This window comes from Ranitomeya variabilis, chromosome 2 (genome assembly GCF_051348905.1).
Source record: "Ranitomeya variabilis isolate aRanVar5 chromosome 2, aRanVar5.hap1, whole genome shotgun sequence".
Lineage (NCBI taxonomy): Eukaryota > Metazoa > Chordata > Amphibia > Anura > Dendrobatidae > Ranitomeya > Ranitomeya variabilis.
In genome coordinates, this window is record NC_135233.1 from 258,125,039 (window position 1) to 258,150,718 (window position 25,680).

At 45.7% G+C, this 25,680-nt stretch overlaps 1 protein-coding gene across 5 annotated transcripts in view; it reads left to right on the forward strand.

Annotated features, from left to right (window-relative positions):
- The first annotated feature begins 1,542 nt into the window (after positions 1-1,542).
- RXRA (retinoid X receptor alpha) overlaps positions 1,543-25,680 on the forward strand; it is a 293,199-nt gene continuing 269,061 nt past the window's right edge. For 2 of the 5 annotated variants that reach the window (XM_077284767.1, XM_077284770.1), the window contains exon 1: positions 1,569-1,795. Coding sequence is in view for 3 of the 5 variants with exons in the window: in XM_077284770.1 (XP_077140885.1) it covers positions 1,768-1,795 (28 nt within the window). In the remaining 2 variants the exon portion in view is untranslated. Of the gene's footprint in view, positions 1,796-25,680 lie in introns of all 5 variants that reach the window. The other 3 variants (XM_077284771.1, XM_077284772.1, XM_077284768.1) reach the window with 2 other exon arrangements.

Here is a 25,680-nt window from a genome sequence, read left to right on the forward strand (position 1 = left end):
TTGTGCTTTGGAGTTATTTTTCCGCAGTTGAAACTGGGGCTTTAGTCAAGGGAATGATGAACAGTCCAAATATCAGTAAATTTTGAAACAAAATCTTCAGGCATCTGCTAAAAAGCTGAAGATAAACTGGAATTTCACCTTTCAGCTCAAAAATGACCCTACTGACCTCACAGTCATCAAAGGAATAGCTTCACCAGAAGATGGAAGTTCTGGAATGGCCCAGCCCTGAGCCCACACATAGATCCAAGTGACAATCTGTGGTACCCCGAAGAGGGCAATGTACACAGGAGATGCCCCACAATCTGACAGATGTGGGGCTACTGCAAGGAAGAGCATGCACCCTGTGTGAAACGTAGGGAGCACCCTCATTCTTGTGTGACGTGTGGGATGCACCCTGTACCCCTATGAGACATATGAGGGGGGAACCTTCCCATCTGTATGACATGTGGGGTGCACCCTCCTTCCTGTATGACATCTTGGGTGCATCCTCCTTCCTATGTCACATGTGGTGTGCACCCTCTTTCCTGTGTAACATATTAGGTGCACCATTTTTCTGTGTGACGTGGGGTGCACCCTTTTTCTCTGAGTGACATGGGTTGCACTCCCCTATGAGACTTGTGGGGTGCACTCTTTCTTCTGTGAGGTTGGGGATGCATGGCTGTCTCCATCTCCTGTGTGATATATGGGGTGCACTGCCTTTCCCGTATGACATGTGGGGTGCACCCCTTTACCTCTGTGACATGTGGGGGGCACTCTCCTTCCTCTGTGACATGTGGGGTGCATCCTCTTAACCCTGTGTGACATGTGGGGTGCATCCTCTTAACCCTGTGTGACATGTGGGGTGCATCCTCTTAACCCTGTGTGACATGTGGGGTGCATCTCCTTCCTCTGTGACATGTGGGGTGGAACGTCCCCTGTGACATGTGGGGTGCATCCTCCTAGCCCTGTGACATGTGGGGTGCATCCTCCTAACCCTGTGACATGTGGGGTGCGCCCTCCTTCCTCTGTGACATGTGGGGTGCAGCTTCTCCTGTGACACGTGGGATGCATCTTCTTTCCTCTGTGACATGTGGGGTGACCCTTCCTAACCCTGTGACATGTGGGGTGCACCCTCTTCTTCCAGTGACATGTGGGGTGCACCCTCTTCTTCCAGTGACACGTGGGGCGCGCACCCTCTTTCCCTTGTTGTGACACGTGGGGTACACCCTCTTTCCCTTGTTGTGACCCGTGGGGTGCACCCTCTTCTTCCAGTGACCCGTGGGGTGCACCCTCTTCTTCCAGTGACACGTGGGGTGCACCCTCTTCTTCCAGTGACACGTGGGGTGCACCCTCTTCTTCCAGTGACCCGTGGGGTGCACCCTCTTCTTCCAGTGACACGTGGGGTGCACCCTCTTCTTCCAGTGACCCGTGGGGTGCACCCTCTTCTTCCAGTGACACGTGGGGTGCACCCTCTTTCCCTTGTTGTGACACGTGGGGTGCGCCCCGTCCCCCGCTGGGTGTGTGCGAGCAGTCAGAGGCTGCAGGTCCCGGTCGCTGCAGCAGAGGTCGCTGCTCGCTCCCCCCCTGGCGGGGCCCCGCTGTTGCAGTGAGTGGAGCCGGAGACACTTTTCTTACATTGTTGGTGAGTTTTGCTACAACTCGTCCGCCGCGGCCTCCCCGGCTCTGGATCCTGCTGCCCCCCGGGACCCCGCGTCCTTACACCCCGGAGCCGTGCACCTCAGAGAACCCGACCTTCCCTCACTCCTCGCCGGGCATGAGTTAACAGCGATGGACACGAAGCATTTCCTGCCGCTGGGTGAGTGCATCTCTGGGCTGCATTCTGCGGGCGCTGCGCTCCTCTTCACCCTCCGCCTGCCGCCGCCGGCTCCTTCCCCCGGGCCCCTGGCACTGCTGGGGGCCACGTCCTCCGTGTGCCCTGCTCACGCTGCCCTCCATGTGCCCAAGTTCTAGTGCAGCTTTGGGGCAGGAGATGGGCTCTAGTGCCAAACTTCCTTCTGCGGGGTTAAGTGCAGGTTTAGGGTCAGGGAGAGGTGTGCAGGGGGTGGGAGTGAGGGGCTCCTGATGCCCCCAATAACTCCTCTAATGCTTAATAATTTGGAGAATGCCATTAATACCCAGTTAACTCTTTGCGTCCTGGTTTTGTAGAACTTCTGTTCTGTGTGTGGATGACATTTTTTTCCAGTAGGTATTAACCCTTGACATGCCAAAGACTTAATTAGCACTTGGATACAGTACACATTCCCCAGACCCAGCACAGTGTTAAACAACAACAACATGGGGCTGAGAGCCAAGACTAAATGATTTTTAAAGATCCCCCCCCCCCCCCGCCGGACCTGTCAAGCCACAGTCTACCACCCTCGCCCGCTCAGTGCCCAGATATCACTTCATTTGTGCCCGAATTGTCTTAGTGGTTTGTACGAGACTACTACAAAAACCCCCAGAATATGAGAAAAACACCTAAAACCTCAAGGCTGACGAATTTAGCGCCTTTCATATCTGATCAGTGCCACCCACTAGTAACCCGACTTGGCTCTTACTGGCAGCGCTGGCATTTGGGGTTTAGGCTTGTTTCTAATTTTCAGTATCCGGACACAATCAGATCAGCACTATGATGAATCTACAGCTCCCACCATAAGGGCTTGCAGCAGTGAGAACTTGCTGGGGGGTTGTAGTTGCGCAGCAGCTAGATTGTGGGGCTCGATCTGGTGCTTTCACGCTGTAATTTGATGTAAAGATGCATTTCCCGTGATTTAGTGCAGATACAGAATATTGATGCCCATTGTTCCTCTCATTACACGTCTGTGTGATTGTTGTATCGCGATGCTTCAGTTCTTGTATCTAAAATCTCTGTCCCTGAGGACTCGTAAAGTTTCCACAAAATCCAGACGTGGAATTCCCTGCGCGTCTCATAGGTCGCAGCGAGCCATCGCCGCTCGCAGGTTTCGGGGTTGTCACTTGCTGTTGTCGTGAAATGCTGTGCACAAGTTTTGTTTGACTTTTTGCTCTTTTTTGGGGGACAGTTTTGTGCTTCACTCTTAGGTGTTTGTTCTGGTGTGGAGTCCAATACTCAAGCGTTGATGTAAAGATTCTTTTTGGATTTTTTGGGCCTCCGTACATCACATGATGTTAGAATATGAAACGATATGAAGTGGAATGGAGCCTATTCACCGGCTGGAGATAATGAGCGCAGGTCTGAACTCGGAGGCTGCCTAGTTTGTCGTGTGTTTACCATTTTGCTCCAGGCTTTATGATATTGTGGCATATCCATTAAAATAACTGACAATGATGTGAGCAGTGAGGCGCATCTTGCCTCGGCCATCACCCAATGAGCCGGCCCAGGCTTCTGTGTTGAGATACGTTCACACAGGCTTTGTAAACTTTATTCATCTGCTCCGTCATAGGAGCCAAAAAGCCACCTTGATGCATGATGTAATGGACACCAACCTTGGCATGTCGACCCCTTTGACTATAATGGGGGGGTCTTTTGTTTTGATGGGGAAAAATGGCGCTGCATGCTGGTCTGCGCTTTTTTCCAAACTTGTCGCAATTTGCAATGTTGCAAATGTGAACACCACCGTATGCATATGACCTCATCGTAACCATATCTTCTAATCCATATTATGGCTGCAAATCCTAGCCCAGCTGCGGCTCCAATAGTTGGCACTAGCTGCCGTGGTTCAGCCGTAATATTGGTAAGAAAGTTCGGCTCCTGTTGTGTCACCTAAATTAGCCCAGAGGTCAACAGTCTGAACCGACAGTGAAGTTCTTTTCATCTGGTAACTGACTGATACTCTGGCGCTTGTTCCCTGGAAGGTGAATTCACATGCAGCAGAGATGATACAGAAATTTATACAATCTTCCCTGTTTTTTTTGCAGCAGGTGCATGGATTTCTGCAGTCTGATTCACAAGAATGAAGCTTTAGGGTATGTGCACACGTTGCAGATTTCCTGCAGAACTGCAAGTGATTTACAGTACAATGTAAATCAATGCCAAAAAAATGCTGTGCTGATGGTGCGGAAAAATCTGCACGGAAAATGCAGCAGATTAAATAAAAAGGACCATGTCACTTCTTTTGTGTGGATCTGCAGCGTTTCTGCACCCATTCCATAATAGAAATCTGAAGGGGTAAAAACGCATGAAATCTGCACAGAATCCGCAGGAAAACCGCACAAAATCTGCAAGAAAAACGCATCAAATCTGCACCTGCGTTTTCTGCCAAGAGATGCAGAATCCGCACAGAAAATTCCAGAGGCTAATCCGCAATGTGTGCACATACCCTAAGGCTATGTGCACACAATGCGGATTTAGTGCAGATCCACAGCGGTTTTTTTTCCACGCAGAAACGTTGCAGATCCGCAAAGTGATTTACAGTACAATGTAAATCAATAGGAAAAAGAAAATGCTGTGCTAATGGTGCGGAAAATTCCACATGGAAAACGCTGCGGATCAAAAGAAGGAGCATGTTACTTCTTTTGTGCGGATCTGCAGAGTTTCTGCACCCTTCCATTATAGAAATCCGTAGGGGTAAAAAAATGCATGAAATCTGCAGAAAATCCACAACAAAAAACGCATCAAATCTGCACCTGTGTTTTCTGCCAGGAGATGCTGATTTTGTGAAGAAATTTCTGCACCCCAATCCACAACGTGTGCACATAGCCTTTATCTGCTGTGTGGAAATTCACCCGACGACTGAATGCACAAAACCGATTAGTACACTGGTCTCGTTAGAAGGAATACTATGCATTTGTGTTTGGTTTTAGCTGCTCTTGAAGTTTTCCTCGATAATGGGAGTTTTCGTGCTTTTTGCAAATGTCTGATAATCCAGTATCTCTTCATCCAGCACCTGTGGAGTCCTTATGCTGTCAGGCCGTATTCAGACTTTGCAGGTTTGCAATGTGGATTCTGTAAGGCTATGTGCACATGTTGCGGATTTCCTGCGGATCCGCAGCGTTTTTTACCGTGCAGAAACACTGCAGAGCCGCAAATGATTTACAGTACAATGTAAATCAATGAGAAAAAAAAAAAGCTGTGCTAATGGTGTGGAAAATTCCGTGCGGATACGCTGCGGATTAAAAGAAGTAGCATGTCACTTATTTTTTGCGGATCTGCAGCTTTTTTGTACCCATTCCATTATAGAAATCCGCAGAGGTAAAAAATGCAGTAAAACCGCAAAAAATCTGCACAAAATCTGCACAAAAAAACGCGTCAAATCCGCACCTGCGTTTTCTGCCAAAGGATGCAGAATCTGCACCAAAAATTCCTAAGCCTAATCCGCAACGTGTGCACATAGCCTAAACCAAATTTGTAGCGATTTCAGGTGTGGATGCGGTGGTCATAGCCTTATGTAGAGCAGTCTGCAGGCTTAGGGCTGTCCCACACGTCCAGATAATTCCGGTACCGGAATAAATCGGTACCGGAGTTATCCGTGTCCGTGTGCCTGGGAACTCACGGAGGCCATACCTGCGGCACACGTGTGCCGCCCGTATGGCGAGTGGGTACCACACGGAGCGTGTGGTACCCACTCTGCATGGTGCTGAAGCTGCGATTCATATCATCCCTGCAGCACCGTTTGCTGCAGGGAAAATATGAAGAATAGTGTTTAAAATAAAGATCCATGTGTCCGCCGCCCCCCCACCCCCTGTGCGCCCCCCCCGCTGGTCAGAAAATACTCACCCGGATCCCCCGTCGGCAGTCGCTCCTTCCTGGTCTGGCCGCATCTTACTGTATGCGGTCACGTGGGGCCGCTCATTTACACTCATGAATAGGCGGCTCCGCCCCTATTGGAGGTGGAGCCACATATTCATGAGTGTAATCGGCCGCATACAGTAGAGAAGCCGCGGCCAGACCAGGAAGGAGCGACTGCCGACGGGGGACCCGGATAAGTATTTTCTGACCAGCGGGGGGGCGCACAGGGGGTGGGGGGGCGGCGGACACATGGATCTTTATTTTAAACACTATCATTCATATTTTCTCTGTAGCAAACGGTGCTACAGGGAAGATATGAATACCGGCTTCAGCACCATGTGGGGGGGGACAGCGCTTACTGTAGCGCTGTCTCCGGCACGCCACACGGACCCCAGGCGGAGAATGTCCGTGTGAGGTGCGTGTTTTACACGGACCCATTGACTCTATTGGGTCCGTGTAATCCGTGCGCTCCCACGAACACTGACATGTCTCCGTGTTTGGCACACGGAGACACGGTCCGCACACGGTCCGCACAAAATCAATGACATCTGAACAGATGCATTGATTTTTATGGGTCTACGTGTGTCAGTGTCTCCGGTACGGGAGGAAACTGTCACCTCACGTACCGGAGCCACTGACGTGTGAAACCGGCCTTACAATCTGCAGCACAGGCTCATTCATGGGCGGATTTTATCTATTGCCAATATGTCAGGTAAAAGCTGCAGTAAATCTGCATGTTAATCTGTGTAATGTCTGCAGATGTCCCCTAGGTGAGACTAATGTGTGTGGTTATGCTTAGAAGTATACTTGCCATTTACATTACATTAATAGGGCACTAAGGCAAAGAATTACACTCACGAAAAACAAAACAAAATGAAAGTTGCTTCTCCAGTTTCTTTCTTTACGACCCGTGCCAGAGTAATATGATCACGGCTGCATCGTCTCAAGTGCTGCTTATAGAAAGTCAGCCATAGCAGCAGTATATTGCCCTATTGGCTGAATTATTTAGTTTGTCCCTCTTCTCCTTCTCCTTTCGGCCCTTACCTTGTGAGTGTAAATGCCAGGCAGAACCATCTGAGCCCCCTATAAAGACTGTCACCAGTAGAAGTGCGGAGCATGCCAAGACTTCCATCAAAAGCCTCATGACATGTATCACGTTGCTTTTCGACAGTTCCGTATCTCATTGCTCGTCACCAGTATAAATAAACTATTCATGGTTTGTAATACCAGCAGGGACCAAGAGAAGCGTCACGTTCTGCACTTTCTGTAATGACACTTTACTGTGTATATACTGGACAGTAGCCTCACTCTAGTGTACAACTACCTCAATACTCTGTTTCAGTGGGAAACCACAGATGATGATTATTGAACTCTCCCTGATGAGCAACCCCCCCCCACACACACCAAAAAAATGAGGGAACTATAGATCTGTACATCCAGGGGTACCTGCTTCATAAACACAGTTCTGTGCCTACAGTGAAGACCGGAAGGCAGAGCGGTCAGGGGAACTACAGAATGGATAGAACAACCTTTTTAGACCTCGAAATCAGATCCCTGATCCCAGACAACCAAAATCACAGCAGACCCCTAGACGTCAAACCACAAAATTAATTCAGACACCGAACATCATACCCCACAAGTAATTGGACTCCAGATGTCAGAACCTGCAATTATTTCAGATGCGAAGCCCCAAATTAATTCAGACCCCAAACGCCATACCGTAAGGGTATGTGCACACGTTGCGGATTCTCTGCGGATCCGCAGCGTTTTTTGAGGTGCAGAAACACTGCAGATCCGCAATTGATTTACAGTACAATGTAAATCAATGAGAAAAAAAAAATGCTGTGCACTTTGCTGAAAATCCGCTGCGGAAACGCTGTGGTTTAAAAGAAGTAGCATGTCACTTCTTTTTTGTGAATCTGCAGCGTTTTTGTACCCCTTCCATTATAGAAAACTGCAGGGGTAAAAAACGCAGCAAATCCGCAAGAAAAACTCACAAAAAACGCTGCGGAACCGCACAAAAAACGCGACAAACTCCTAAGCCTAATCCGCAACGTGTGCACATAGCCTTACTTTAGTTTGGATGCCAAAATTAATTCAGATAGCAGACACAAAAGCCCAGAAGCAATTCAAACCCCACACAGCAAAATTATTATTAGATGTCAGAACCCATAATTAATTGAAACCCTGACCTATTAGACCCCAGGGGTATTGAGATTCCAGTAACCATAGAGCAAAGGGAATTCAGACTCACAAGTGTCATACCCGACAAATAATTTAGGCCATAGAGTTCTAAATGAATTTAAACTTGTTAGACCTCAAATTAATTTAGACCCCCATATAGTAAAGATTAATTCAGACCCCACAATTTATCGACACCCCCCCACCCAATGAGTACAGGAACCAGACAGTGTGCATAATACTGGTATGGAAGCGCTAATCTAGTGGGTTTATTATAGAAAACTAGACTTATATTTAGCTAGCATTTTTTATTTTAGAGGGGAAACGTCATAGAAAATACTGAATAATCCCAAGAGTTTACAGTCTTAAATGTTTAGGTAGTAACACTTCTGCATTCATCTTGACTTGGCAGAGCCTCAGGATATACAGGGAACTTTATTCACTCTGATATATAGGGCATGTTATTCAGTCTGGCCTGAAATCCTAGATTATTTTTCAAGTCCGTCATATAAATATTTGAGACATTTTTTTTATTTTTTATTTAAGCGCTTGGGGTTGAAAGTAGCGTCACGTGGATGTGGCTGAAATCTGTGGAGCTTTATGGGATTATTAAAGGTGAAGATGCGTCTGTCCTCGAGAAAGGATGCCCGGATTTAGTCAATATTAGGGTGTTTGGGGTGTGCGCCAGGCGACTGGCGTAAACAATATGACAAGTGCAGTCTAAGGCTACTTTCACGCTTCCGTCTTCCAAAGCTGCACAGGATCCGTCAAGACGTTGAAATGACGGATCTTGTGCAGATTGTAGAAAACGTGTGCACTGGGCCCGGTTTTCCGCTGCGAAAACGCATACACAACACAAACCAGGTTAAAAAATAAATAAAAAAATCGCAGTATTCTCACCTACCGGCGTTCCCGCGCAGCAATGCTCCCGGAAGCTAGCGTTCCTAGTACTGCATTGCGAAATCTCGCGAGACCACGACTTCTCGTGAGATTTCGCAATGTATTACTAAGAACGCTAGCTGCTGGGAGCATCGCTGTGCGGGAACGCCGGTAGGTGAGAATACTGCGATTTTTTTAAAATTTTTGCTGCATTTTTTAATGCAAATTTTAAAGGGAACCTGTCATCCCCAAAATCGAAGGTGAGCTAAACCCACCAGCATCAGGGGCTTATCTACAGCATTCTGTAATGCTGTAGATAAGCCCCCGATGTATCCTGAAAGATGAGAAAAAGATGTTAGATTATACTCGCCCAGGGGCGGTCCTGGTCTGGTTCTGGTCCGATGGGCGTTGCGGTCTGATCCGGGGCCTCCCATCTTCTTACGATGACATCCTCTTCTTGTATTCATGCTGCGGCTCCGTTGAGGGCAGAGCAAAGTACTGCAGTGCGCAGGCGCCGGGAAAGGTCAGAGAGGCCCAAGATAAGATGCTGTAGATAAGCCCCTGATGCTGGTGGGCTTAGCTCACCTTCGATATTGGGGGTGACAGGTTCCCTTTAAACTGTGTTTTACAGTACCAAAAAAGCTGCGTTTTTTTCAGAAATCTCATGCACACACATTGTTTTGTTTTCTGGAATGAATTGGGGAAACTCCTGCGTTTTTTAAAACTGCAGCATGTCACTCCTTGAAGTGTTTTTTTTCACCAATGGACGCAATAAGTGAAAAACGCAGGTATCAGGTTTTGCTGTGTTTTTGGTGCAGAAAACTCAGGAAGTTGCATTATGTTTTTATCAGCATGCACAAGAGACAAATGTATCTGATAAAAACACAGAGAACAAAGCAGCAAAACCTGCTTTTTGTGAGCAGCTTCTTAACTGCTAAGAGCACAGGTTTTAGCAGCAGAAAATAAATTGCAGCAAAAACGCAACGTGTGAACATAGTCTAACAATATCCAACCTTGGTCAGAGAGTGGTAATATTGCCTTTTGGGTAAAACTATTTCTTAAAAAGCTTCCAGTATGGCTGCTGACCTCCGTATAGAAATCATCCTCTCTGGTTTTCTGCAGTATTTCCAACATTCACTACTGTTCCAAAGTTTAGGGTCACTTAGAAATTTCTTTATTTTTTTAAAGAAAAGCACAGTTTTTTCCAATGAAGCTAACATTAAAAGATTCAGAAATACACTCTATACATTGTTAATGTGGTAAATGACTATTCTAGCTGCAAACGTCTGGTTTGTAATGCAGTATCTGCATAGGTGTATAGAGGCCCATTTCCAATAACCATCAGTCAAGTGTTCTTATGGTAATTTGTATTTGCTAACTGTGTAAGAAGGCTAATGGATGGTCATAATACCCTTGAAAACCCTTGTGCAAGTATGTTAGCGCAGCTGAAAACAGTTTGGCTGATTAGAGAACCTATAAACCTGACCTTTCTTTGAGCTAGTTGAAAATCTGGAGCATTACATTTGTTGGTTCCATTAAACTTTCAAAATGGCCAGAAAAAAATAACTTTCATGTGAAACTCGACAGTCTATTCTTCTTAGAATTGAAGGCTATTCCATGCGAGAAATTGCCAAGAAACTGAAGATTTCCTACAACTGTGTGTACTACGCCCTTCAGAGGAGAGCACAAACAGGCTCTACCCAGAGTAGAAACAGAAGTGGGAGGCCCCGCTGCACAACTGAGCAACAAGACTAGTACATTAAAGTCAGGAGTTTGAGAAATCGATGCCTCACAGGTTATCAACTGGCAGCTTCGTTAAATAGTACACGCAAAACGCCAGTGTCAACATCTACAGTGAAGAGGCGACTGCGGGATGCTGGCCTTCAGGGCAGAGTGGCAAAGAAAAAGCCATATCTGAGACTGGCTAATAAAAGGAAAAGATTAATATGGGCAAAAGAACACAGACATTGGACAGAGGAAGATTGGAAAAAAGTGATATGGACAGACGAATCCAAGTTTGAGGTGTTTGGATCACACAGAAGAACATTTGTGAGACACAGAACAACTGAAAAGATGCTGGAAGAGTGCCTGACGCCATCTGTCAGGCATGGTGGAGGTAATGTGACGGTCTGGGGTTGCTTTGGTGCTGGTAAAGTGGGAGTTTTGTACAAGGTAAAAGGGATTTTGAATAAGGAAGGCTATCACTCCATTTTGCAATGCCATGTCATACCCTGTGGACAGCGCTTGATTGGAGCCAATTTCATCCTACAACAGGACAATGACCCAAAGCACACCTCCAAATTATGCAAGAACTATTTAGGGAAGAAGCAGGCAGCTGGTATTCTATCTGTAATGGAGTGGCCAGCGCAGTCACCAGATCTCAGCCCCATTGAGCTGTTGTGGGAGTACCTTGACCGTATGGTGCAAAAAGTGCCCATCAAGCCAAACCCACTTGTGAGAGGGGCTTCTGGAAGCATGGGGTGACATTTCTTCAGATTACCTCAGCAAATTAACTGCTAGAATGCCAAAGGTCTGCAATGCTGTAATTGCTGCAAAGGGAGCATTATTTGACGAAAGCATAGTTTGAAGGAGAAAATTATTATTTCAAATAAAAATCTTTTTTTCAAACCTTGTCAATGTCTGGACTAGATTTTCAATTCATTTGGCAACTCATTTGATTAATAAAAGTATGAGTTCTCATGGAATACACAAAATTGTCTGGGTGACCCTAAACTTTGGAACCGTAGTGTATCTGCTGACATCTGTGTGTTAATCGTCACCTCTGATTCCAAAATCGGCGACGGTGTGTGTTGCTTTACGCAGAGCGGCTGATCCTGTACGTAATAGAGGAGGGTATGGCTGGACTTTCATCTCACACACGTGAATATACAAAAAAGAAAAAAATAGAGGAGTCCAGGGTTCAAGTCCATCTTGCCGATTCAGCGACCAGCGTTAACCCTTTCTGAGCTGGATTCTGTACGGAGCAGAACTTCGCCAGATCCAAAGGGGAATATTCCAATCCCTTTCCTCAGAGGGCTGCTAGACTTTGGTTTTCAGACGATTGACATACTCATTTTCTTGTCTGAAGCCTAAGATTCCCTGGTTTGGTGTCATTTCAGTGTTTTGCTGTCTTATTTACCCAGGCCCGATTGTTGGTTCCTCCCAGTGTCGTAGTGCTGCTTTTTTGTAAGGCCTGATGCTCATGGAGGAGTCCACAACACAGGAGCTTGATGGTCGTGTGTTATGTTAGGTTTCATGGCATGTACACAATGTTCCAAATTATTATGCAAATGAAATTTTTCTCGGATTTTCCTAAATGGTCGGTGCAAATGACAATAAGTCTAATAAGTCATCACCCAATAGAGTATACATCGAATTTTATTGAAGAAACCTCCCAATGATAACAGTATAATCTCCAAAATGAATAAAGACTCAAAATGCACTGTTCCAAATTATTAGGCACAGTAGACTTTCTAAACATGTGATATGTTTTAAAGAACTGAAAATGCTCATTTGTGGAATTTGCAGCATTAGGAGGTCACATTCACTGAACAAAAAAGATATTTAACTCCAAAACATCCTAACAGGCCAAGTTACATGTTAACATAGGACCCCTTCTTTGATATCACCTTCACAATTCTTACATCCATTGAACTTGTGAGTTTTTGAGAGTTTCTGCTTGATGCTTGCATGAAGTCAGAATAGCCTCCCAGAGCTGCTGTTTTGATGTGAACTGCCTCCCACCCTCATAGATCTTTTGCTTGATGATACTCCAAAAGTTCTTTATAGGGTTGAGGTCCGGGGAATATGGTGGCCACACCATGAGTTTATCTCCTTTTATGCCCATAGCAGCCAATGATTCAGAGGTATTCTTTGCAGCATGAGATGGTGCATTGTCATGCATGAAGATGATTTTTCTCCTGAAGGCATGTTTCTGCTTTTTATACCATGGAAGAAAGTTGTCAGTCAGAAACTCTACATTCTTTGCAGAGGTCACACCAGCTGTTTCCCCATGATTCCATCCCAAAACATGACTCCTCCACCTCCTTGCTGACGTCGCAGCCTTGTTGGGACATGGTGGCCATCCACCAATCATCCATTACTCCATCCATCTGGACCATCCAGGGTTGCTCGACACTCATCAGTAAACAAGACTGTTTGAAAATTAGTCTTCAAGTATGTCTGGGCTCACTGCAACCGTCTCTGCTTGTGAACACTGTTTAGGGGTGGCCGAATAGTAGGATTATGCACCGCAGCAAGCCTTTGAAGGATCCTACACCTTGAGGTTCGAGGGACTCCAGAGGCACCAGCAGCTTCAAATAACTGTTTGCTGCTTTGTAATGGTATTTTGTCAGCTGCTCTCTTAATCCAATGAATTTGTCTGGCAGAATCCTTCCTCATTATGCCTTTATCTGCATGAACTCTGTCTGCTCTGTTTCAGTCACAAATTTCTTCACAGTATGATGATCACTCTTTTAAGTTTTCGTGAAATATCTAATGTTTTTATACCTTGGCCAAGGCATTGCACTATTTAACGCTTTTTAGCAGCAGAGAGATCCTTTTTATTTCCCATATTGCTTGAAACCTGTAGCCTGCTTAATAATGTGGAACATCATTTTTAAGTACCTTATATACTCGAGTATAAGCCGAGATTTTCAGCCCACTTTTTTGGGCTGACAGTCCCTTTCTCGGCTTATACTCGAGTCATACCCAGGGGTCGGCAGGGGAGGGGGAGCGGGGGCTGTCTAATAATACTCACCTGCTCCTGGCGCGGTCCCTGCTTCCCGGCACTGCAGTTTCTTCCTGTAGTGAGCGGTCACATGGTACTGCTCATTACAGTAATGAATATGTGGCTCCACCTCCCATAGGGGTGGAGCCGCATATTCATTACTGTAATGAGCGGTAACGGTGACCGCTCACTACAGGAAGAAAATGCGGCGCCGGGGAACAGACGTGAAGGGACCTCGCCGGGAGCAGGTGAGTATGACGGGGGCAGTGCGCTATATTCACCTGCTCCTCGTTCCACTGTCGGCGCCACTGTGTCTTCCGCAGTAACGCTCAGATCAGAGTGCGCGCCGTCCTCTTCCTGAACGTCGGTGCAGAGGATGGGAAGACACAGCGGCGGTCAGCGGTGGAACGGGGAGCAGGTGACTATAGCAAGTGAGAGAGGAGAGGTGAGTATGTAATTTTTTTATTTTTTTAATCGCAGCAACAGCATATGGGGCAAATATCTGTATGGAGCATCTTATGTGGCCATGTGCAGCATTATACGGGGCAATTATCTGTATGGAGCATCTTATGTGGCCATGTGCAGCATGATATGGGGGCAAATATCTGTATGGGGCATCTTATGTGGCCATGTGCAGCATGATATGGGGCAAATATCTGTATGGGGCATCTGTATGGGGCCATGTGCAGCATGATATGGGGGCAAATATCTGTATGTGATTGCCCTAATCACAGGGCAGTGACATCATCGCAGGTCCTACAGCTATTTGCTGTGCAGCAGATCCATCCTGGTGTTCTGTGGATGTCTTTTGTTCTCTGGTATCAGCCATTACATCAGACGGCCAGAGCTTACTGCGTCTGCGCAGGACACCAGTACACAGCGCAGGCGCCGGATTTGAAACGATAACAGCGCTGAGGGGGCGGCGCCGAAAGCGCAGGAAGATGTGAGTGACGGCAGAGGAGCTGGCCAAGCTGGGGAGTGAGGACCCGCCTACCTGGCTAGAGACAGGAATTGTGGCTAAGTATAAAAACGTTTTATTTGGGGTATGCTTGAACCTAAAACTAAAAGAGCCACCTTGTTAGAATGCAGCATTACTGCTGCACAAGGTGGCTCTTTTAGTTTATAACGGCTGGAGGGGGTGACAGTGGCCCTTTAAAATTGATTTCAGTGATCCATTGAGCCCTGAGACACAATACCATCCATGAGTTTATTTGAAAAACAAAACAATTAAATCTTTGACACTTAAATCCAATTTGCATAATAATTTGGAACACAGTGTAAGTAACTACCTGTCCTACATATTGATGACCACACCAGTCTATAAAATGGGTTACTGGGACCAATATATTAACTTTTTCAGTACTACTGTGAGACCTCTGTGCTGTGAGGAAAGGCAGATAACGAGAGCACTAGGCAGGTTTACATGCACAGATATTTATTACGACTTCCCATCACATATCCAAAGCAAATAACTAATCAATAATAATCGTCATTAGTGGCTGGATCATTACTAATGTTCAGGGGTTTTACCGCAACTGACTGTCACGTCTTACCCCTGGATGCCCCATTCATTCACCCCTCTCCGCATGCAGGATCCGTGTGTCTCTGGTGTGAATGGAAATAAACGACTTCCCGTTTGTGGTCACAATAATAAATATTTAACTAAATAACTTTTGACGGATCTCCAGCTTTTCTCCAGCGCTTTCTTCTGTTGTATGTTACAGTTTGTAAAACTTGCTTCTATTTCACCTTGTAACGCAGCTGGAAATAGATTTCTTTGATGGATGTTGGGATCAGTGCTCTGCCCTATAATAGATGTATGTGTACAGATGTAGTATTGCAACTAGTGGATGTAGAACAAACCAGTGGTCTGTTTATCGAAATGTCTATGGGGCTGACATAACCAGCCAAGCACCATACTCTGTCTACTCTATAGACCTAGAACCTAGAATGAAGTGGCAGAAGATCCTGCTCCGTTGTCAATTCATGAAACCCCTCTTTTCTGTGGTCATTCAGTGAGAAGTAGCAGGAGCTTTGAGACCCCCCACCACCAATCTAGTAAGCTTCATGGTCCCCAGTGGTCGGATATTTATTGTATATTCTTTGAAAGTCACATTTGCCACATAGTTCAGTCACGTTTACTGAACAAGTTCTATCAGTCACAGTGCCACGCACAAATATATTATAAATTGATTTATTTAAATACAGTTAGATATTCATGTAATGGTTTATATAATTTAATTTTGTTCATTTGTATTAAGTTCTATGAGCAATAAAATTAAATGATATTGTATGTATTTTACCCGGAAAATCCTGTGTATTCATTCCATTATTCTTAAATCTTCATAAATAAACTACATACACATTCTAGAATACCCGATGCGTTATAATCGGGCCACCATCTAGTGTGTGTGTATATGTGTATATATATGTGTGTATGTATATATATATATATATAAGGCTTGACAAAGGATAACACATCCGAAACGTTGCCACGCCGTTCAGGCATTAAAGTCCACTTTTTTCAATTATTTTGTGCTGCTTTTCCTTTTTTTGAGTTTATTACTTTTTGACCATTGGATTGCTGGTCGGAAGAGCTCTGCATGCCTTGTAAGGGCTGTCCTACACGTCCAGATAATTCCGGTACCGGAAACAATCGGTACCGGAATTATCTGTGTCCGTGTGCCCCTACGTTTCTTGTGTACATCAGTGTGTCACACTTGCGGCACACGTGTGCCGTCCGTGTTCCCACTGGGTACCACACGCACCGTGCTGGGTACCACACGTAGGAGCATCTGGTGCTGAAGCTGCGATTCATATGTTCCCTGCAGCAGCGTTTGCTGCAGAGAAGATATGAATAATAGTGTTTGAAATAAAGATCTACGTGTCCGCCGCCCTCCCACCCCCTGTGCGCCCCCCCGCTGGTCAGAAAATACTTACCCGCCTCCCTCGCTGCTTCCTGGTCTGGCCGCGGCTTCTAGTGTATGCGGTCACGTGGGGCCGCTCATTTACACTCATGAATAGGCGGCTCCACCCCTGTCGGCGGCCCCACGTGACCGCATACAGTAGAGAAGCCGCGGTCAGACCAGGAAGAAGCTACAGCCAACGAGGGAGCGGGTGAGTATTTTCAGGACAGCGGGGGGGGGGGGGGGGCGCACAGGGGTTGGGAGGGCGGCGGACACATAGATCTGTCTTTTAAACACTATTATTCATATCTTCTCTGCAGCAAACGCTGCTGGAGAGAAGATATGAATCGTGGCTTCAGCACCATGTGGGGGGGACAGCGCTTACTGTAGCGCTGTCTCCTGCACGCAAACGGACTGCAGACGGAGAACGTCCGTGTGCGGTCCGTGTTTTACACGGACCCATTGACTTTAATGGGTCCGTGTAATACGTGCGCTCCCACGAACACTGACATGTCTCCGTGTTTGGCACACGGAGACACGGTCCGCAAAAAAATCAATGACATCTGCACAGATGCATTGATTTTAATGGATCTACGTGTGTCAGTGACTCCGGTACGTGAGGAAACTCACCTCACGTACTGGAGACACTGACGTGTGAAACCGGCCTAAGGTAGTAATTTGATGCTGTTCCAATTTTTTCACTATATATATATATATATATATATATATATATATATATATATATATATATATATATATATATATATATATATATATATATATATATATATATATATATATATATATATATAATGTGTACAGTACAGACCAAAAGTTTGGACACACTTTCTCATTTAAAGATTTTTCTGTATTTTCATGACTATGAAAATTGTAAATTCACACTGAAGGCATCAAACTTTTGGTCTGCCAAGAGTGTGCAAAGCAGTCATCAAAGCAAAAGGTGGCTACTTTGAAGAACCTAGAATATAAGACATATTTTCAGTTGTTTCACACTTTTTTGTTAAGCATATAATTCCACATGTGTTAATTCATAGTTTTGCTGCCTTCAGTGTGAATTTACAATTTTCATAGTCATGAAAATAGAGAAAAATCTTTAAATGAGAAGGTGTGTCCAAACTTTTGGTCTGTACTGTATAAGGGAGGTGGAGCTGCATATTCATTACTGTAATGAGCGGTACCATGTGACTGCTCAGTACAGGAAGAAGCTGAGGTGCCGGGAGAACTAGGGTCGTGCAGGGACCGTGCCAGGAGAAGGTGAGTGTTATTAGACAGCCCCCGCTCCCCATCCCCTGCCGACCCCTGGGTATGACTCGAGTATAAGCCGAGAGGGGGGACTTTATATATACACAAGACTCATGCATGCATGCTCAACTGATGGCTGACTATTCCAACAGGTGCACGCATATGCTCAGCTGATGAATATTCCACTGGGCGCATGCATGCTTAGCTGATGAATATTCCATTAGGTGCATGCTCGCTCAGATGATTATTGCAACAGGCACATGCATACTCCTCTTATGGCTGCCTAAACCACCAGGTGCATGCACGCTCAGTTGATGACTAATCCACCAAGTGCATGGAGGCTCAGCTGATGACTATTCCACCAGGCGCATGCATGCTCAACTGATGACTATTGCAACAGGCATATACACGCTCATTTGATGAGTATTGTAAAAAGCGGATGCACGCTCAACTGATGACTTTTCCAACAGGCACAGCGTGTTCAGCTGATGACTTTTCCGACAGGCGCATGCACGCTCAGCTGACACCCATTCCATCAGGCGCTCAGCAGGTTCGGCCAACGTTCTTTTCATGTGTACGGCCACCTTCACTTCTCTCTGGAACAGGGTAGTAAATACACCCAGAAATGTGTAGTGATACCCTAATAATGCCTGCTGCATCTTTTATCCTGCAGAGGAAATTGTGTAATTGGTGGAGAAAAGTTGAACTTGATGGACCTAGGTCTTTTTTCAACCTATGTAACTATGTACTGTATATGAAATCTGCTCATTCAGCGTTTATTAAAGATATGGTCCCAGTTAGCAACTTACCTGGCATCTACAGGTGATAACTTTGCTGGTGGTCTCACTGATCCTGTGAGTATCGGCCTACAGAATTCAAGGAGAGGCCTATCATAAGGATTAAGGGCCATTACTAACCATTTAAATCCACTGCAAGTATATGCTGTACAACCTGGGCATATTCCAGCCCTTGTGAAGTCCCTATCATGTATTTCATGGCATGCTGGAAGTTGTAGTTTCCCGACAATGGATGAACGCCTTAGACCCTATAATTAGTGTGATATCTGATGACTTTCTATAGAGTATGATTTATATGTGTTGTACGCTTATTGTGTGGATTTTTTTTCCCATTGAGCACGGATTGAAGAGATTTTCAGAAAGTTTTCTCTTTATGGACGGAGCTGTGATTTTTTTTTTCTTATAAACTTGTGCAGTGGTAACCAAACTTGTGAAGCTGTGGAGGAAAGCTCTGCAGCTATAAAACTTCAGGCTTTGTGTGATCAGGAAGAGGTGCGGTTTAGTGGTTAAAGCAGAGTCTTGTGACTGCAGCCTCTTGTGGAGGAAGGCAGAGCACTTAAAGGCACATGGACTCTATAAAAAGGGACCTTCCAAGATTTCCTGTTTGTGTTCTTAGGTTGACCTGCTGAAATGTGCCTTTCTGACACTGGCTCTTGTCCTCAGAGCCCCGGTTCACAGGCTAATGGGGGTAATTGAGCATGGACTATATTTTCTAAAACTTCCAGAGCTGTTCTTGGAGGCCTCATAGAGTGCAGCTTCAATAACTGGAATAAAAAGTAAAAAAAATAATCATTCACAACTTTCTTTTTTTCCACATTTTGTCTGGTCCTATGTTTGATTGAGCCACTAGCGTCTGTTATCAAGTGCTTTTATTTAATGAAGATAAAAGTGAGCCCTGCGGTGAAGACTGAAACCTATGAAGGCAAAACGTCAGAAGAGACCGAGCTGAGGGTTAAAATGCAGATTTAAATGTCATGCAGGCTCTCAGTAAAGCTGGGTGACAAACCCCATGAGCGTAAGGCTACTTTCACACTTCCGTCTTCCAAATCTGCACAGGATCCTTCAAAACGTCGAAATGACGGATCCTGTGCAGATTGTGGAAAACGTGTGCACTGGGCCCATCTTTCTGACGGACCCGTCGAGCCTATGTGCACCTGTTGTGTATGTGTTTTCGCAGTGGTTTTCCACGGCAAAAACGCATACACAACACAAACCAGGTAAAAAAAAAATAAATAAAAAATCACAGTATTCTCACCTACCGGCGTCCCGCGCAGCGATGCTCCCGGCAGCTAGTGTTCCTAGTACTACATTGCGAAATCTCGCGAGATTTCGCAATGTATTACTACGAACGCTAGCTGCCGGGAGCATCGCTGCGCGGGTCTCTGTAGGTGAGGATACTGCGATTTTTATTTTTTTTTATTATTTTCCACATTCTATCTTGTTACTATTGATGCTGCATAGGCAGCATCAATAGTAAAAAGAGAAAGAGAGCGAGCGAGAGAGAATTTCCCTGACGGAAAATTCTTCCACGCATGCTCAGTTTGAAAAGATGGGACCCGTCGCTGGATTCCTGCTTTTCACAGGCAGCGACGCATCCTCCGCCCATAGGCTACTATTGTAGCCAGTGACGGGCAGCGCAGGATGCGTCGCTGACCGATTTTCCGACGTGCAGAAAAAATTCTTCTGAACGTTTTCTCTGCCCGACGGACCTTTTTTTTATTGCAGGATCCAGTGAAAGACGGATGAAACGGATGGTCATCCGTCGCTAATACAAGTCTATGGGAAAATGCAGGATCCTGCATTCTCAAAAATCGACGGATTGTGACGGGAGCTGAAAGACGGAAGTGTGAAAGAGGCCTAACAGAGCCTGACTTTTTATATACAGCTGGCATTGTAGTGAGGTGCATCTCCTTTCACTCTGGTCGCGTTAAGGTGATTGCACACATAGCAGATTTTCTGCTGATTTTTCACAGTTAAAACGCAGATTGATTCACAGAAGTTGCCTGCAAATTTTGTCGCAGTGGTTGACATGCGCAAAAAATGGAATTGACTTGCTGTAAACTTCAAATTTGCTACAGAGCATTTGCACTTGGCGCTGCCCGTACAGCACATCTGTGTTCTATGTCACTTTCTGCCCAGCCACTTGCTGTACCAAAGACTTCTGGAGCTTGCAGAAATCTATCTACTTTCCTCCAAAACATCCTAATTCTGCTGAATGAGACCCCCACAGAAATCCGCCGGCGTATGATCATCCCATGATTGACAGTTGCTTCATGTCAGCGGCCTCTGGTCTTCTCTTATCCATGATTGGATTGTACCTGATCATCATTTGGACATGTGGTTCTTGCATTACCCTCTGTACGAGATTTTATTGACATCTTCAATGAAATTCTCATGAAATGATATTCCAGAATTACAGCGATTTTATCCTGTTGCCATGATTGATCGCTATCTCCACTGGCTCCTTCATGTTAGGTGTAAAGGTACCTTCACACGAAGCGACGCTGCAGCGATAGCGACAACGATGCCGATCGCTGCAGCGTCGCTGTTTGATCGCTGGAGAGCTGTCACACAGACCGCTCTCCAGCGACCAACGATGCCGAGGTCCCCGGGTAACCAGGGTAAACATCGGGTTGCTAAGCGCAGGGCCGCGCTTAGTAACCCGATGTTTACCCTGGTTACCAGCGTAAAAGTAAAAAAAACAAACAGTACATGCTCACCTGCGCGTCCCCCGGCGTCTGCTTCCTGACACTGACTGAGCTCCGGCCCTAACAGCAGAGCGGTGACGTCACCGCTGTGCTTTCACTTTCACTTTAGGGCCGGAGCTCAGTCAGTGTCAGGAAGCAGACGCTGGGGGACCCACAGGTGAGCATGTACTGTTTGTTTTTTTTACTTTTACGCTGGTAACCAGGGTAAACATCGGGTTACTAAGCGCGGCCCTGCGCTTGGTAACCCGATGTTTACCCTGGTTACCAGTGTAAAACATCGCTGGTATCGTTGCTTTTGCTTTCAAACACAACGATACACAGCGATCGGACGACCAAATAAAGTTCTGGACTTTATTCAGCGACCAGCGACATCACAGCAGGATCCTGATCGCTGCTGCGTGTCAAACGAAACGATATCGCTAGCCAGGACGCTGCAACGTCACGGATCGCTAGCGATGTCGTTTCGTGTGAAGGTACCTTAAGAGTGAGAGAAACTGAGTAAATCAAACCTTACATTTAATAGATTGTGACTTGCAGTGAATTTTCTGTAGGTTACTGAGTAGGACAGATTGCAAGCTCCTTGGTCTTTTGCTTTTCCTCTTCAAACGGAGTAGGTGGGTAGCAACATGGGCAATCTGACCGGTCTGCATCTATACACCTTTCTGTTATAGCTACAATACTCTGCGTGATCTGACACTTTATAATCATAGGTGACAGCACCCCATGAGACCTGCCATATACAGGGGGCACCCCAAGAGACCTGCCGTATTCACCCTGTGAGTCCCACCATATACTGGGGGCGCCCCGTGAGACCCACTATATACCGAGGTCACCCCGTGAGACCCGCCGTATACCGAGGTCACCCCGTGGGACCCACCAAATATTGTGGGCATCCTGTGAGACCCACCATTTTGGAGATGCTTGAACCCGGTCCTCTAGTCATTACTTTGCCCCTTGTTGCTCTGAATCTTAAATTTCCAAAACTTTGCAACACATTAACTTCTAGAACTGTCTGATAATATTTGTGGGCACAGGCACCATTGTCACCTTGTGTCAGCCGTCAGTGGTATTAATGTTATGACTGATGAGTGTATATGGCGGTGACATCTTTTTATTCTTCTGACCTTTCTTTCAGCTCTGGAGTTTCTATGACTTTCACATTATCATTGTATATTCCTGTAGTGCTGGCATTTTCTTTCTTTGCTCATATAATCGTTTCAGTGCTGGGAATAATGGCATGCTTCTATTCGGTTTTCTCAGTCGCTCTGCATCATTATTTGATCATCCCTGGCAGCTTCTTTATAATCTGCTTCATTTTACCTAGCTTCTCTCAATGTCTCTTATTCTATACCATAGACACAGCTTTCATCCCTTTAAATGGCAACCTAACCTTCACTTCTGTAGTCATTTCCTTTAAGTTCCTCCTTTAGAAACCATTTGCACATTGACGTTCTTGTAGATGGTTTGCTAACAGTAGCTGCTTTGCTCACAGTCACCCCCGTAATTGTCTGGCACTTCGGCATTGTTTTGCTGCCAATTTGGAATAAACTTTATTTTATACTATGAAGAAAATGGAAAAAGTGGGTAAACTGGCCTTGGAAATCTTTAGTAGATTTTTTTTGTTTTCTTTGCATCATACATTGTAGATGTTCCTCTATTTACTGCATGTTGGAATATAAATGGCGCTGAATGCATTCATCTGATCTTAGCAAGAGCTCGTGTACTAAGGGTACTGTCACACAGTGCCATTTTGATCGCTACGACGGCACGATCCGTGACGTCGCAGCGATCGTATGATTATCGCTCCAGCATCGTAGACTGCGGTCACACGTTGCAATCACGGCGCTGGAGCGATGCCGAAGTCCCCGGGTAACCAGGGTAAACATCGGGTTACTAAGCGCAGGCCCGCGCTTAGTAACCCGATGTTTACCCTGGTTACCAGCGTAAACGTAAAAAAACCAAACAGTACATACTTACATTCCGGTGTCTGTCCCCCGGCGTCTCAGCTTCTCTGCACTGTGTAAGCACAGCGGCCGGAAAGCAGAGCGGTGACGTCAGACGTCACCGCTGTGCTCGCTTTCTGGCTGGCCGGCGCTCACAGTGCAGAGAAGCTGAGACGCCGGAGGACAGACACCGGAATGTAAGTATGTACTGTTTGGTTTTTTTACTTTTACGCTGGTAACCAGGGTAAACATCGGGTTACTAAGCGCGGCCCTGCGCTTAGTTACCCGATGTTTACCCTGGTTACAAGCGAACACATCGCTGGATCGCTGTCACACACAACGATCCAGCGATGTCAGCGGGTGATCAAGCGACGAAAGAAAGTTCCAAACGATCTGCTACGACGTACGATTCTCAGCAGGGTCCCTGATCGCTGCTGCGTGTCAGACACTGCGATATCGTAACGATATCGCTAGAACGTCACGAATCGTACCGTCGTAGCGATCAAAATGGCACTGTGTGACAGTACCCTAAGAGGGTACGTCCACATGGCCAGAATTTTTTAGAGAAAAGATCTGCTGTGGACAAAAATAGCAGCAAAGTGAATGAAGTTTTGAAAAAATGGAAACTGTGGCTCAATTTAAAATTGCAGATTAGGTCAGACTATGCAAAACTTTCCGTATGCTGCAGATTAGGTTTTATACATACCTATGTGTCCGGTTTGCTTCTGAAGAATAAAAAAGACCATTTTTTTACCTAATAAAGAGGAGGAACGGTGATTGTGATTGCCTGCCTGTGTTTCATCCCTTTGATCTGTTATTCATCTGCCTGCGTCCCCTGTTTCATTTATTTTTGGCATCCACCTTTTTATCTATACTCTGAAAACTGAAGGCGGTTTCTCAAGAGCCTCTAAGGCTACGTTCACATTTGCGTTGTGCGCCGCAGCGTCGGCGACGCAACGCAAATGTGAACGCATGCACAACGCAGCGTTTTGTGACGCATGCGTCCTTTTTTTGCTTGATTTTGGACGCACCAAAAATGCAACTTGCTGCGTCCTGTGCGCCCGGACGCGTGCGCCGCAGGGACGCATGCGTCACAAAACGCAAGTGCGACGCATGTCCATGCGCCCCCATGTTAAATATAGGGGTGCATGACGCATGCGGCGACGCTGCGGCGCCCGACGCTGCGTCGCACAACGCTAATGTGAACGTAGCCTAAGCAAACAGGCTATGAAAACGGACAGCACACGTCTGTTCTTTTGGGGATCCATTCTTCAAATGGATTAGATTAGGACAGGGATCAGATTTTTTTTATGCAGATTAGTTGGACATATGGATAGTCCCATAGAAAACATATGTACATATAATGTCCATGGGCACCACATGTACAGCAGTTACCGACATGTAAGTACTACACTGAATGAATGAGTCCAAATCGGCTGAACACGAAAAAAAACCACAATTTTTATATAAAGCTTGATCTCGTGTTACTTGTGACTTCTGCTGCCAATTATTATCGCTGTGAGCAAGAATACTGGGTGATGAGAGTGTCCGTCCGGAGGAGAGCATACAAAGCTTCAAAGCTGCACATCTTTAATACTTTGGATGCAGCTTTCTGTAGATTTGCTCTTGGACTTTTTTACACACCAGATCCGCTACTTGTGAACGCACCCTTACTGGAAGCAGGAGTTGAGTGTCCTTTTGCCATGTCCTCTAATATTTGGTTTAATTAGTGCTGATGAATACCTGAGCTTTGTGTGTTTTTTGCACAGATGTGACCTGACGCTGTTTCTTTTACCAGTTAAATGCAATTTAATATCCTCATTGTAGGCAGGGACCAGTTGTCCTGGGTTCGGTGAGAATATTATGCCTTATCGGCTTCTTGTTTACAGTCCATTGATCGTCGCCATTATGATTTTGAATTAAAATAGCGCTGCAGATTCCATCTATTAGCCTGCACTTTTCTCTGCTAATTGTGCCTCCTAATTGGAGCATTCATTCCTCGTTCTGCTGCAGTGTTTGCAGCCGTTGCTACGTGGATACAAATGGAAAGATGACATTTCTATTAGCAAAAGAAAAGAGAGAACATAACAGACAAATGGGGGCAGCATCGCCAGTCAAGGGGTCGCGGATTTATTCTTTTCCATTATTCCATTATTGATATACTCAGGTGTATTGCTGTGGATTTGTGGAGTTTAGTAACCTTGTTCCTTTTTTTGGGTGTTAGAATACGATTGATGCATTGCTGAACAAAGTCTTGTAAACCTAAGAAAACAACCCAGATGTTAATTGCCGGTAGAAAATATATAGATGACTTGTCACTTGTTAACCAGCTCTTAATATGTGTAATGTTTATAGGGAACACAGGATAGAGGTATCCAGTGCATCTAGAAATGCGCTTCTTTTTCTGTTACTTTGGGGGTTATTTTCCAATGTCGGATCAAATTTGCACATGAATTGGATAAATTGGCTCCATTGCCAGTTTGCTCTTGACACGTTAAAGTGTTTCCCATGTTGGCAGGTCATCAGTGCTGGATGATTTGCCTATTTCAGTAACTAAGCCAGCCCCCTTCTCCGTAACACACCAACAG